The 14,042-nt window shown below is 45.3% G+C and overlaps 1 protein-coding gene across 1 annotated transcript in view; it reads left to right on the top strand.

The window, feature by feature from the left end:
• Window positions 1-14,042, top strand: part of LOC141095712 (tRNA-dihydrouridine(47) synthase [NAD(P)(+)]-like) — a 62,827-nt gene that overhangs the window by 31,783 nt on the left and 17,002 nt on the right. Inside the window, exons 7-8 of the mRNA XM_073581959.1 lie at window positions 10,382-10,498; window positions 11,195-11,260. Of these exons, the coding sequence (XP_073438060.1) occupies window positions 10,382-10,498; window positions 11,195-11,260 (183 nt within the window). The remainder of the gene's footprint in view (window positions 1-10,381; window positions 10,499-11,194; window positions 11,261-14,042) is intronic.

The following is a 14,042-nucleotide window of genomic DNA, read 5'->3' as shown; positions in this document are numbered from 1 at the left end:
TGACCCCCCTGCGAAATCCTCAAATCAGGAGGTTTCGTTCAGACAGGCGGAAACACCTTCCAGGGTATTTCCCTTTCATTCCGAGTTCGGAAAGATTTTTACCAGGGAAAGGGAAGATCCGACCAGACGCTTTCAAAGAGGACTGTACCCGTTTGCTAAAGAGCTCACGGACAACTGGTCTGCTTCGCCCTCAGTGGATCCACCCGTGTCCAGACTTTCTAATAACACTGTCCTCCCGCTTTCAGGTGTGGCGTCTCTAAATGATTCTAATGATAGGATTATAGAATCCCTAGCAAAGTCTGCCTTCAAAGCGGCTTCAGCGGCGGTATGTCCAATCTTTGCTTCATCTTGGGCAGCAAAGGCCATAGCTACTTGGGCAGAGGACCTTCATCAGGGCATCCTGGATAAAGCCCAACCAGAGCGATTGGCCGATCTTGCCAATCAGATTTCCCATGCGGGGGATTATCTGCTTTCCGCTTCTTTGGACGCCGCATCCTGCGCGGTTCAGGCGTCAAGCAACGTAGTGGCCATCCGATGTACAATTTGGCTCAAGGCTTGGCAGGCGGACTTGTCTTCTAAAAAGTCTCTTACTAATCTGCCTTTTCAGGGAGCGCGTCTCTTTGGATCCCAATTGGACCAGATCATTAAGGACGCCACCTGAGGAACGAGTTCCCTCCTCCCTCAGTCCAAGCCTCGCAGACCTCCACTGAGGCGTCAGTTCCGGCCCTTTCGGGCTTTCCGCCGTTTCAATATGGCGGAGAACCCCTCCAACCAACAAAGACCGCAGGCACGCCAAGATAGAAAGTTTCCTACAGACCCACTCCCTCCTGGCGATCCCACTCTTCCCAGGGCAGACCATCCAAATACAGATCTGGACGATCTACGTCAGCATGACTATCGTCGGACTCCCGAGGGTCCCTTCCAATTGGGAGGTCGACTCCTTTTCTTCAGGGACGTCTGGCTGGCCTCGGTAGAGGACGCTTGGGTCAGGGAAGTTGTATCATCAGGATACAAGATAGTTTGTCTCTCTTCCACGGGATCGTTTCTTCGAATCCCGTCCTCCAAAAGATCCAGCCTTGATCCCGGGGTTCTCTACTGCTATCGCCTATCTCCTCAGTTCTGGGGTGATTGTGCCCGTTCCCGAATCGGAGCGCTTCACAGGGTTTTATTCGAACCTATTTGTGGTGCCGAAAAAAGACGGGGCGGTCCGACCCATCCTGGATCTCAAGCTACTCAACAAGAGAGTCCGCCTTCGCCACTTCCGGATGGAGTCGGTTCGTTCGGTCATCGCTTCCATGGAGGAGCAGGAATTCATGTGTTCGATAGACATCCAAGATGCCTATCTACATGTTCCCATATTCTCCGGACATCAGAAGTTCCTGAGTTTTGCGATCCGCCAGGAACATTACCAATTCGTCGCGCTGCCCTTCGGCCTCGCCACCGCTCCCAGAGTCTTCACCAAGATCATGGCTGCGTTGATGGCCTTGTTGAGAATCCGAGGCCTCGTTCTTTTTCCGTACGTAGACGATATTCTGATCAAAGCTCCCTCTTGTTGACAGGCTCGCCTAAGTTTGACGATCGTCCTAGACACCCTTTTCAAGTTCGGGTGGATCGTCAACAGGAAAAAGTCCTGTCTAGTCCCTACTCAACGTCTTGTATTTCTGGGTCTACTGTTCGACACTCGTCGGTCAAGGGTCTTCCTCCCACGAGAAAAGATTCTTTCCCTGCAACAGGATGTACGGTCACTGCAGACGACACGAGCTCCATCCCTCCGAACAACCATGAGGGTCCTGGGAAAGATGGTGGCAGCGATAGAGGCAGTTCCCTTTGCCCAATTTCACGCCAGACCTCTCCAACACGCCATCCTGTCGAGGTGGAACAGGTCGGCTCTGTCCCTGGATCGTCCGGTTCATCTTCCATGTCAGATCAAACGGTCACTCAGCTGGTGGTTGACGTCACCTCTCCTCCTTGGGTCGGTCGTTTCTTCCCATTCACTGGCAGATTGTAACAACGGATGCCAGCCTCCTCGGCTGGGGAGCAGTGTTCCGCAATCACACGGTTCAGGGTCGATGGTCGGCTCAGGAATCAGCTCTGCCGATCAACGTCCTAGAGATACGAGCGATTCACCTGGCTCTCGTTCACTGGGAGAGGCTCCTCAGGGGCCTGCCTGTCCGGATTCAGACAGACAATGCCACAGCGGTGGCATAAGTCAACCGCCAGGGAGGGACACTGAGTGTCTCAGCCCTAGCGGAAGTGTCCAAGATTCTTCATTTTGCAGAGGCTTCCGTGCCGACAATCTCCGCGGTACACATTCCCGGTGTAGACAACTGGGCCGCCGATTTTCTCAGCCGCGAGGGTCTCGCGGCGGGGGAGTGGTCCCTACATCCGGAGGTGTTTCAGATGCTCTGTCGTCAATGGGGAACCCCGGATGTGGACCTGCTGGCGTCTCGCCTCAACAGAAAAGTCCCTCAGTTTGTGTCCAGGTCTCGGGATCCTCTGGCAGTGGGCGCCGACGCTCTGGCCGTTCCTTGGTCGCAGTTCGAGCTCCCCTACCTGTTCCCTCCCCTGCCTCTTCTTCCCAAGCTGTTGAAGAAGGTCAAAGCAGAAGGAATTCCAGTCATCCTCATCGCCCCGAATTGGCCCAGGAGGTCGTGGTTCGCGGACATCGTCAACCTTCTCGCAGACGCCCCCTGCAAGCTTCCAGACAGGGCAGATCTGCTGTCTCAAGGCCCGATTTGCCACCCCAATTCTCTGCCGCTCAATTTAACGGCGTGGCTGTTGAGACCGAGGTTTTGAAACGGGCGGGATTCTCCGATCAAGTAATTCAGACCATGATCCGAGCCAGAAAGCCCTCTTCTTCTAAGATCTATTACCGTACTTGGAAGGCCTATTTCACTTGGTGTGAGGCCAATAACATCGCGCCCATGTGTTTTTCGCTCCCTTCTATTCTGGCGTTTCTTCAGACAGGGCTGGATGCGGGGCTTGCCCTCAGTTCTTTGAAGGGTCATGTTTCGGCGCTGTCCATCTTATTTCAGAAGACGTTGGCCTCCCGCCCTCAGGTCAAAACCTTTCTTCAGGGCATGGCCCACACGGCTCCTCCGTACCGAGCGCCCGTGGAGCCATGGGATCTTAATCTGGTTCTTGAGGTTCTGCAAGGTCCTCCCTTTGAACCTCTCAGGGATGTCGCTCTTTCCCTCCTTTCTTGGAAGGTGGCTTTTCTGGTAGCCATTACCTCCATCCGGCGCGTGTCGGAATTGGCGGCTCTTTCTTGCCGCTCTCCCTTTTTGGTACTTCACCAGGATAAGGTGGTTCTACGGCCTCCGCCCTCTTTCCTTCCAAAGGTGGTGTCTTCGTTTCACCTCAATTAGGATATTGTTCTGCCGTCCTTCTGTCCGATTCCAACTCATCCTCGGGAGCGGTCCCTGAACAAGCTGGATCTGGTCAGGGCGATGAGAGTCTATCTCTCTAGGACGACTTCCTTGCGAAAGACAGAGTCTCTTTTCATCATTCCAGATGGGGCGCGGAAAGGTCACCCAGCTTCAAAGGCCACTATTGCTCACTGGATCAGATCGGCAATTTTGGAGGCCTACCGAGTTAAGGGTCGTGTGGCCCCTCCGGGGATCAGAGCCCACTCTACCCGGGCAGTGGGTGCCTCCTGGGCGGTGCGCCACAGGGCTTCCGCGCTGCAGCTTTGCAAAGCTGCAACCTGGTCATCGGTTCACACGTTTGTGAAATTCTACAGAGTCCACACCTACGCTTCGGCGGACGCCAGCCTAGGTAGAAGGATTCTGCAGGCTGCGGTGGTGAGTCCGCTGGCCTGATGGAAGTTCGTTTCCCACCCCAGGGACTGCTTTGGGATGTCCCATGGTCTCTGTGTCCCCCAATAAGGCGAACGAGAAAACAGGATTTTTGGGTTGCTTACCGTAAAATCTGTTTCTCGGAGCCTTCATTGGGGGACACAGGACCCTCCATTGGGGGACACAGGACCCTCCCATGTTCTACAACTCCTGTTCTTATTTTGGTTGATTGGTTACAGTTGAGTTGTTTGTTCTATTTTCAATCTATGCTCTCACTTCTCCTACTGCTTTCTCACTAACTGAGGAATTCCCTGCCGGTCGGTGGGGTGTATACTGCGGAGGAGGAGCTAACCTTTTTTATGCATAGTGTCAGCCTCCTAGTGGCAGCAGCATACACCCATGGTCTCTGTGTCCCAATGAAGGCTCCGAGAAACAGATTTTACGGTAAGCAACCCAAAAATCATGTTTTTTCCGCGCGGTTTTTCTGCGGTACAAAATCCGCAGCATGTTACTTCTTTTGTGCGTTTTTCCAAATCCGCAGTGGAAAACCGCACAAAAACCGAGGAAAAATGGAAGAAATCCGCAGGAAAAATGCAGGTCATTTGACCTGCGGATTTCTTCCATTCTGCGCAGAAAAATCCGCAGGGCCAAAAAGTACGTGTGCACTCAGCCTTAAACAAAAGTTTAAATTACACTCCTCCTTTCTTTTCCCAATTTGAAAATAGAGAGATTTCAAAAACTAAAATCCTCATTGTCTGTAAAGAGCAACTTTTACTGACGCTCTGAATGTTTTTTTTTTTTTTTAATCTCTTTATTTTCAAAATGGGAAAAGAAAGGAGGAATGTAATTTAAACTTATGAAAAAACGTAATTGTTTAACAAGTATTATAACATTTTTTTATTATATTGGTTATAGCAAATATATAATCAGAAAATGGATTTTTATTCCGGTGTCGCAATTTTCCCATCGGCTACTTTGACTTTTTTAAGCTTTAACGTCCTGTAGTTTCAGGAAACACATGTACATTAGCCACAATAAATCAGACTCCGACCATATCTTTTGTATTGTATTATATTAATGAGCGTGTGTGCAAAGGTCATTGTAAAGGGAGGAGAAGGTGAGCTGTGACATCACCTATTGTGAATGGTGGATCCTGTGTTATCTACTGTATATAGATGTGTTATCAGGCATTGTACAGGAGGAGGAGGTGAGCTGTGACGTCACCTATTGTTAATGGTGGATCCTGTGTTATCTACTATATACAGTTCCTACAAGTAGTATTCAACCCCCTGCAGATTTAGCAGGTTTACAAATTCGGAATTAACTTGGCATTGTGACATTTGGACTGTAGATCAGCCTGGAAGTGTGAAATGCACTGCAGCAAAAAAGAATGTTATTCTTTTTTTTTTTTTTTAAATTGTGAAAAGTTTATTCAGAGGGTCATTTATTATTCAACCCCTCAAACCACAAGAATTCTGTTTGGTTCACCCTAAAGTATTAAGAAGTATTTCAGGCACAAAGAACAATGAGCTTCACATGTTTGGATTAATTATCTCTTTTTCCAGCCTTTTCTGACTAATTAAGACCCTCCCCAAACTTGTGAACAGCACTCATACTTGGTCAACATGGGAAAGACAAAAGGAGCATTCCAAGACCATCAGAGACAAGATCGTGGAGGGTCACAAGGCTGGCAAGGGGTACAAAACCCTTTCCAAGGAGTTGGGCCTACCTGTCTCCACTGTTGGGAGCATCATCCGGAAGTGGAAGGCTTATGGAACTACTGTTAGCCTTCCACGGCCTGGACAGCCTTTGAAAGTTTCCACCCGTGCCGAGGCCAGACTTGTCCGAAGAGTCAAGGCTAACCCAAGGACAACAAGGAAGGAGCTCCGGGAAGATCTCATGGCAGTGGGGACATTGGTTTCAGTCAATACCATAAGTAACGTACTCCACCGCAATGGTCTCCGTTCCAGACGAGCCCGTAAGGTACCTTTACTTTCAAAGCGTCATGTCAAGGCTCGTCTACAGTTTGCTCATAATCACTTGGAGGACTCTGAGACAGACTGGTTCAAGGTTCTCTGGTCTGATGAGACCAAGATCGAGATCTTTGGTGCCAACCACACACGTGACGTTTGGAGACTGGATGGCACTGCATACGACCCCAAGAATACCATTCCTACAGTCAAGCATGGTGGTGGCAGCATCATGCTGTGGGGCTGTTTCTCAGCCAAGGGGCCTGGCCATCTTGTCCGCATCCATGGGAAGATGGATAGCACGGCCTACCTGGAGATTTTGGCCAAGAACCTCCGCACCTCCATCATGGATCTTAAGATGGGTCGTCATTTCATCTTCCAACAAGACAACGACCCAAAGCACACAGCCAAGAAAACCAAGGCCTGGTTCCAGAGGGAAAAAATCAAGGTGTTGTAGTGGCCTAGTCAGTCTCCTGACCTTAACCCAATTGAAAACTTGTGGAAGGAGCTCAAGATTAAAGTCCACATGAGACACCCAAAGAACCTAGATAACTTGGAGAAGATCTGCATGGAGGAGTGGGCCAAGATAACTCCAGAGACCTGTGCCGTCCTGATCAGGTCTTATAAAAGACGATTATTAGCTGTAATTGCAAACAAGGGTTATTCCACAAAATATTAAACCTAGGGGTTGAATAATAATTGACCCACACTTTTATGTAGAAAATTTATTAAAATTTAACTGAGCAACATAACTTGTTGGTTTGTAAGATTTATGCATCTGTTAATAAATCCTGCTTTTGTTTGAAGTTTGCAGAGTCTAACTTATTTGCATCTTATCAAACCTGCTAAATCTGCAGGGGGTTGTATACTACTTGTAGGCACTGTATAGAGGTGTTGTCAGTCATTGTACAGGAGGAGTAAATAAAAGAAACAAACCAGGGCGCATCCACTGTGTAAAACCTTTAAACCACAATTGTAATGGTGAGGCAAGGAGAGACTCACCTGATAGGGTTGTGAAACTTCGGTCACAACACCTACAAACGCATGAAACAGCTGCTGCAGTCTGCACAGGGTCCAAGGACTTGTAATTGAAGATGGCTATAAGGTGCAATGATACACTGCGCTGCTGTAGGTATAATTCAAGGAGCTTTATTGGTGCCTACGCGTTTCCTGAGCTGTTCCAGCTCACTTCATCAGGGCATGATACAAGCATGTAATGCAGGAGTTTATATACAATCCAAAGTGGAAAAAAAAAAAAAAAGGGGGAAGGACAAGTAACTGCCACATCAGCGAGGCAATAGTATAAAACACATTAAAATAATTGTATTTTAATAGAATATACAAAACCACATATAATGAGAATATATACTCCAGAACAACAACAAAAAAAATATATATAATTCTTTTGAAATAGATACGGGGGATCACGGGGTCTAATAAAAAGGTAGTTAGAACCATCCTCAAGGAGTCTAGAACCCAGTTCCAAAGTTAAGAGTGTATGGTGTTTTAATCCACATGACTATGGTGACTAGTGAGGAATGGGGTATGATTTTTCGGATCAATGTTGAGATCAATCTATTCTTTTCCAGAATAAAGAGTAAATCCAAATAGACGTACCCTGAGTTATGGAATAAAGTGCAGTAGTGATTTAATATTATAAATATTAAATCATAAAAACATAATATAAAGTGGGGGTTGTAGTATTTCAAAGAGACACTAAAATGGCGCTAACACGAGCTTCAAGAAAGTGTCAGAAGCTTGAAGAGAATACTATAGTTAAAAGAAAAAGCTTTCTGTGTGAAACCAATGTGTGGAATGGAAGGATAAAACAAGATGGTCAGGCTAAATATCCCAATGGAGGGTTCAATATGCATGGGAGGCAGGGACAAAAAACACCAAAAAAACAAAATGACCTTTTAATAAAAGACAACAGAAACAATATTTAGTCCAAAGGGTTCCAGAGATTTTAATTTGTAAATCCAGTACACCTCTTTCCTATTAAGTGTCTGGATTCGGTTTGGTGTATTGTCTGGTATCTGTTCAATGGGGTAAATAGTCAGTTTCTTGATGTCACGACCATGTATAAGGTCAAAGTGACGTGACAGACCATGCTTCTGAAAGCCAATTTTAATATTATGTCGGTGGGAATTTAGCCGACAATGAAGTGCCTGGGTGGTACGTCCGACATAAATTTTGGGACAAGTGCATGTAATGATATAGATGACGTGTGAGGACAGACAAGTGAGGTGGTATTTGATGGGGAATTTTTCTTGAGTGATGGGATGTGAGAAAGTGATAGTCTGATGTGCAATATTGTGACAGCAACTACATTTAGAGTGATGAAATTTATAGATGTTGTTGTTTTTGAGTATATATTCTTATTATATGCGGTTTTAATATATTCTGTTAAAATACAATTATTTTAATGTGTTTTATACTATTGCCTCGCTGATGTGGCAGTTACTTGTCCTGCCCCTTTTTTTTCCACTTTGGATTGTATATAAACTCCTGCATTACATGCTTGTATCATGCCCTGATGAAGTGAGCTGGAACAGCTCAGGAAACGCGTAGGCACCAATAAAGCTCCTTGAATTATACCTACAGCAGCACAGTGTATCATTGCACCTTATAGCCATCTTCAATTGTACAGGAGGTGGTGAGCTGTGACATCACCTATTGTGAAAGGTGGCTCCTGTGTTATCTACTGTATATAGAGATGTTATCAGGCATTGTACAGGAGGAGGAGGTGAGCTGTAACAATCTATTGTGAATGGTGGATCCTGTGTTTTCAGTCACTTTAATCCTGCCTCTAATGATAAGGAGCCTGCTAAAAACTTTAGAAAGTCTAAAAAAAAGCCTCAGAGGCCTGTGTGAAAGCTGCAAGATTACTAATTTTGCATTTTAATAAAGATCGTGATATGGTAAAAAAAATATATATACTTGTCACTCAAAAATCTGATTTTAACAATAGGTCATTTATTTTATTGATGCATTCTGTATGCGGTAAACACAGAGTTTAAAAAAATAAAAACAGAATTTCACTTTTGTTCATCATGCTTCACCACCAGCAAAAACAAAGTGTTGCATGTACCCCAAAATGGTACCAATAAAGGCAGCTTGGGGGGGGGGGGGGGGGAAAGATTCTGATGAAAATGACACAACCAATTTTTATTTGTCTGTCTGTCTACACAAGGTGGGCCATTTATATGGATACACCTAAATAAAATGGGAATGGTTGGTGATATCAACTTCCTGTTTGTGGCACATTAGTATATGGGAGGGGGGAAACGTTTCAAGATGGATGATGACCATGGCGGCCATTTTGAAGTCGGCCATTTTGGATCCAACTTAATTTTTTCCTATGGGAAGAGGGTCATGTGACACATCAAAATTGAGAATTTCACAAGAAAAACAATGGTGTGCTTGGTTTCAACGTAACTTTATTCCTTCATGAGTTATTTACAAGTTTATGACCACTTATAAAATGTGTTCAAAGTTCTGCCCATTGTGTTGGATGGTCAGTGCAACCCTCTACTCTCCCACTCTTGACACCCTATGTCAATGCAATAATAAAAAGTTATGTCTCTTGGAAGAAGGGTAGAAAATAAAGGAGCAGAAACAAAAAAAAATTGTGCAGTCCTTTAGGGGTTGTGTTGCCTCGGGGAAAAGCGCTGCATCCCTGTCAAGTCTGCACTTTCCAAAGCCGCTATGTTGGGTGTTGCTGCTCATTCCCATTCACGTGAGTGAGATGAAGCTGTCGTGAAATCGGGCTAAAAGTACACAGCTGAAACCCTTCTATGTATGTAGCACAAGCGATCAGTCGATCGCAGCTTCAAGTCCCCTAAAGGGAACTATTTAAAAAAAAAAAAAAAAAATCTAAAATTAAAAATGAAAACACAAACATTCAAATCATTCCCCTTTTCCCCCATTAAAAATAAAAAAAATACACACATATAATGCTGCGTTCAGAAAGGCCCGATCTATCAAAATATAAAATAAGTTTATCAGATCAGAAAATGGTGTAACGAGAAAAAAAACCCGCCATAATTGCAATTTTTCTTTTTTGGTCACCGCAACAATTGCAATAAAAGGAGATCAAAACATTGCATCTACCCCAAAATGGCATAAATAAGAACGTCAGCTCCAGGCGCAAAAAATAATCCTTAACCCAGCCCCAGATCCCCAAAAATGAGAACATTACGGGAATCGGAAATTGGCAACAAAAGCGACTTTTTTTTTCCTCCAAAATTTTTGTTCACGAGTTCAAATATAAAAAAAAACCAAACAAACCTATACATATTTGGTATCTGCGCACTCGTACTGACCTGGAGAATCATATTGCTGGAACAGTTTTACCATATAGTGAACATGGTAAATAAAAAATCCCAAAAAACCATTGTGGAGTGCACCATTTTTTTTTTTTTTTTCCATTTCACAGCTCTTAGAATTTTTCTTCCCATTTTTCAGTACACTATTTGAATGATGATCAAAAGTGCAACTCGCTACCGTAAAACAAAACACAAAAAAAAACCGAGCCCTCCTACAGCTATGGGTAGGGGAAAAATAAATAAAGTAATGACCGTTTTGATTAACGAGTTTCGTTCTTTTCTGCAGCTAGAGGGCGCCTTCCCGGACACACTGACCAAATGTGCCGAGCTGCTGAACAAAACCATCGAGGTCGACTTTGTGGATATCAATGCCGGCTGTCCGATCGACTTGATCTATAAAAAGGTGAGAGGCTCTGATTTTCTATCCATGGAACCTCTGTAGGAAATCGAAGTTGCAAAACTTTTCAAAACTTCTAAACGGTTTGACTCCGGACCCCGATCACCAAAACTTCTGATACCCTCAAAAGTTTTGTTACAGGTTCCATCCTCTAGGTGTCAGGCTTTGTTCACATCGCGCTTTAGGCTACTATCAGTATCCGCACCCTACATTAATCTTCCCGGCCAAAACCCTAAGGGAACGCTAAAAAAAAATCCCAGAGCCTGAACAATATTTCCTGACAGTAAGTAGAGATCTTGGAAATAAAAACAATACACAAAAAAAACAAACAAACCCAGAAGGTTTTTTTTTTTTCAGCGGTTTTAATTTTTTTCAGCATGAAAACCGCAGAATGTTGTTGGGAGAAATGCCGCATATATTATGCACAATTTTTATGACTCAAATTGAATTTGAAAAACTAAAAACCGCAAGAAAAAAAATGCTTAAAGAATGGAAACTGGCATAGGAAAAACACAAAAAATGCATCATGTGAAACAGATTTTACAAATCTCATTCATTTTGCTGCTACTCTAAAACTGTGTATTCTTTCCTCGCACTTAACTACAAAAAACACTGTGTGTGTGAACAAGCCCTTACACTTCATAGAGTTGGGTATGTTTTGAGGTTGTGTTTTTTTTAAATATTTGTGTTTTTTTTTTCCAGGGTGGAGGATGTGGATTAATGACGAGAATGAACAAACTGGAAAACATCGTAAGAGGGATGAACTCGGTGAGTGTGTGGAATTATTAGTACAGTGCTTATAGGGCCGCACTTTAGAAGTTGTTTTTTTTTTTTTTTTTTAATTTCTTATTGCTCCAGTTCTTCTAAAATGAAGCAACTTTGTAAATGGCTTTATTAAAAATGCCTAGATTTTTTTTTTTGCTGATCTGTGGCTACTAGTGTTGAGCATTCCGATACCGCAAGTATCGGGTATCGGCCGATATTAGCTGTATCGGAATTCCGATACTTTTTTCATATCGGATACCGGAATCGGAAGTTCCCATAATGCTATCAGCCCACTCGCTTTGATTCAGCCAATGGGATTCCTCAGAAGTGTGGGCACATCCTGTTAGGCATGTAGGCATGTTAACTATTGGCATGGCTGTGATTGGCTGCTGAAATTATGTCATGATGCACTATAAAAGCCACCACCGCCGCCATTTCTGGTCACTCTGCTGTGAATTCAGTTAGGGACAGGCTGCTGTTGAAGACTGTGAGGGACAGTTAGAAATAGCGATTATAGAAAACATATAGTGCTTAACCCAGGCTACATAAACCACCACTGTAGCTTGCTTTTCCCTAGCACCAGTGTTCACAGCTGTCTGCAAGGGCTGTGTGAGTGCAGCTCACGCTGTGGAGTGGGTCCTGCACCACGTCTGGTTGTAGGCCGCCCAGCGTGCCTCACTGCTGCCTCATACATATTTTTATTTTTGAGCTGCTTATTTTTCTTAAATTCTATCTAGTGTGCTTCCACCATATCCATATCCATTGGTTGCAAACACTAGTAGTAGACAGCGGAGCCTTTCTGCAGCCTTTCAGTGCTAGTGCCCACTTAGCTGCACTGTTCACGGCTGAGAGGTCTCTGACTGTGTGTGAGTGCAGCAGCTACGTCTGGTTGTAGGACGCTAGCGTGTCACTGCCTCACACATTTTTCTTTTATTGCAGCTCATTTTTTCTCCTATTAGTGTGCATCCATCCGTATCCATATACGGTGGTTGCAAACACTCTAGGAGTACACAGCGGAGCCTTTCTGCAGCCTTTCAGTGCTAGTGCCCACTTAGCTGCACTGTTCACAGCTGTCTGAGAGGTCTCTGACTGTGTGTGAGTGCAGCTCACGCTGAGTAGTGTGTCCTGCAGCTACGTCTGGTTGTAGGCTGCTCAGTGTGCGTCACTGCCTCACACATATATTTCTTTAATTGCAGCTCATTTTTTCTTCTCCTATTAGTGTGCATCCATCCATATCCATCTACATTGGTTGGTTGCAAACACTATATAGGAGTAGATAGAGGAGCCTTTTTTCTGGCTTGTGCCCTTCAGCTGCAGCCAGATTAGTATTACCCAATCTCTTTGGAGCCTCATCTTTTGCATTGTAGGTTACCTGCCTGCATTGTAATAGCTCCAGAAAGTTTGTGATACTATCACTTTCAAATCTTTAGTCACATCCTTTTAGTTTTTTTTCCCCCCCAAAAAAACAACAAAGTTCACCAAACACTACATTTGAAAGTTGTGAAGGCCACATTATCTCCTATTAAAGTGTAGTCGACACACACACTTCATAAAATTAGTGTTTCTTATTCCTGTAACCAGCTGTTCAGGAATAAGCACACTAAGGCCCCCCTTTGTACTTTTCTGCCTATCTTTCTCAGTCTAGCAAGATGAATAAGGCAGGGAGTAAGGCACGTGGGCGTGGAGTTTCAGCAGGGAGAGGACGTGGGGATTCTGTGCCTGCTGTTGGCACCAGTGAGTCAGCATCCCCCAGTTTTAGCAGGCAACAGTCCTTTATGCGCAGCTTTGTAGGACCTCACCGTACCCCACCCCACTGCTGCGGGAGGAACAAATTGAAGCTGTTGTCGGGTGGATGGCAGCTAACGCATCGACTTCAATTCCTTCCACAGCCTCTCAGGGCCAGAGCACCGAAGAGCAACCATCTGTCTCTTCACCACCTGCCAAAGTGCCCAGGCAGGCAGTCAGAGAGCCATGGACAGGAGCCATCACAGTCTCTACTTCTGTTCTCGGAATCTGTTGGTTTGGAAAGAGGGGGCCAGCCAAGCAGCATTCCAGAATGTGAAGAGGAAGTATGCAGTGATGCGCAACTTCTTTGTCCCTCTGAATCTGAAGAGGCGGGTGGGCCAGTGCCTATGGTCAGCACACCTCAGTACGCATCAGATGATGACGAGACACGTGCCACTTTCTGTTGCGTACAGTGCTGGCGAGACAACCCAGGAGAAGCAGGTGTTTGAAGAGGGGAGTGTAGATGATTAGGTCCTTGACCCATCATGGCGTGAGGAACAGGAAGGTGGTGGGAGCAACTCTGAGGAAGAGATTCCCCGAACGGCCAAAACCGGAGGGAGAGGGAGGGGGCAGACTTGGTTGCCTGTAGCCTCCACTTCGGCACCCCTTAGGAGCATTCCACTTTCAAAAGGCAAAACGGGCGCTCCCAAGACTTGCAGTGCGTGGTCCTTTTTTGACACAGTTGCAGATGACATTTGCTTTGTCAAATGCAAGCTGTGTCATCAGAGAGTCAAAAGAGGGAAAAATGTCAGCAACCTCAATACCACTAATATGTGGAAACATGTGCGGACCAAGCACGAAGTGGAGTTACACAGACACACTGAAGACGTAGGCCAACGTACAGCACCACCTGCCATCTCTTCAGCTCGTGTTGGGGCCTCTTCCTCCAGCTCACACAGCTGGTTCGGCTTCCTCACAGGATCGCCAAGGAAGAACCTCTGGCACTGTTGTCCGGAGACCCTGTGACATTCCACCCACAGCACCACGTTCCAAGTCATCC

This window comes from Dendrobates tinctorius, unplaced genomic scaffold, assembly GCF_039654945.1.
Source record: "Dendrobates tinctorius isolate UK_male_01 unplaced genomic scaffold, ASM3965494v1 ptg000070l, whole genome shotgun sequence".
NCBI classification, from domain to species: Eukaryota; Metazoa; Chordata; class Amphibia; order Anura; family Dendrobatidae; genus Dendrobates; species Dendrobates tinctorius.
The sequence above is the reverse complement of the archived record's forward strand: the minus strand, read 5'-3'. Positions and strand labels throughout refer to the sequence as shown.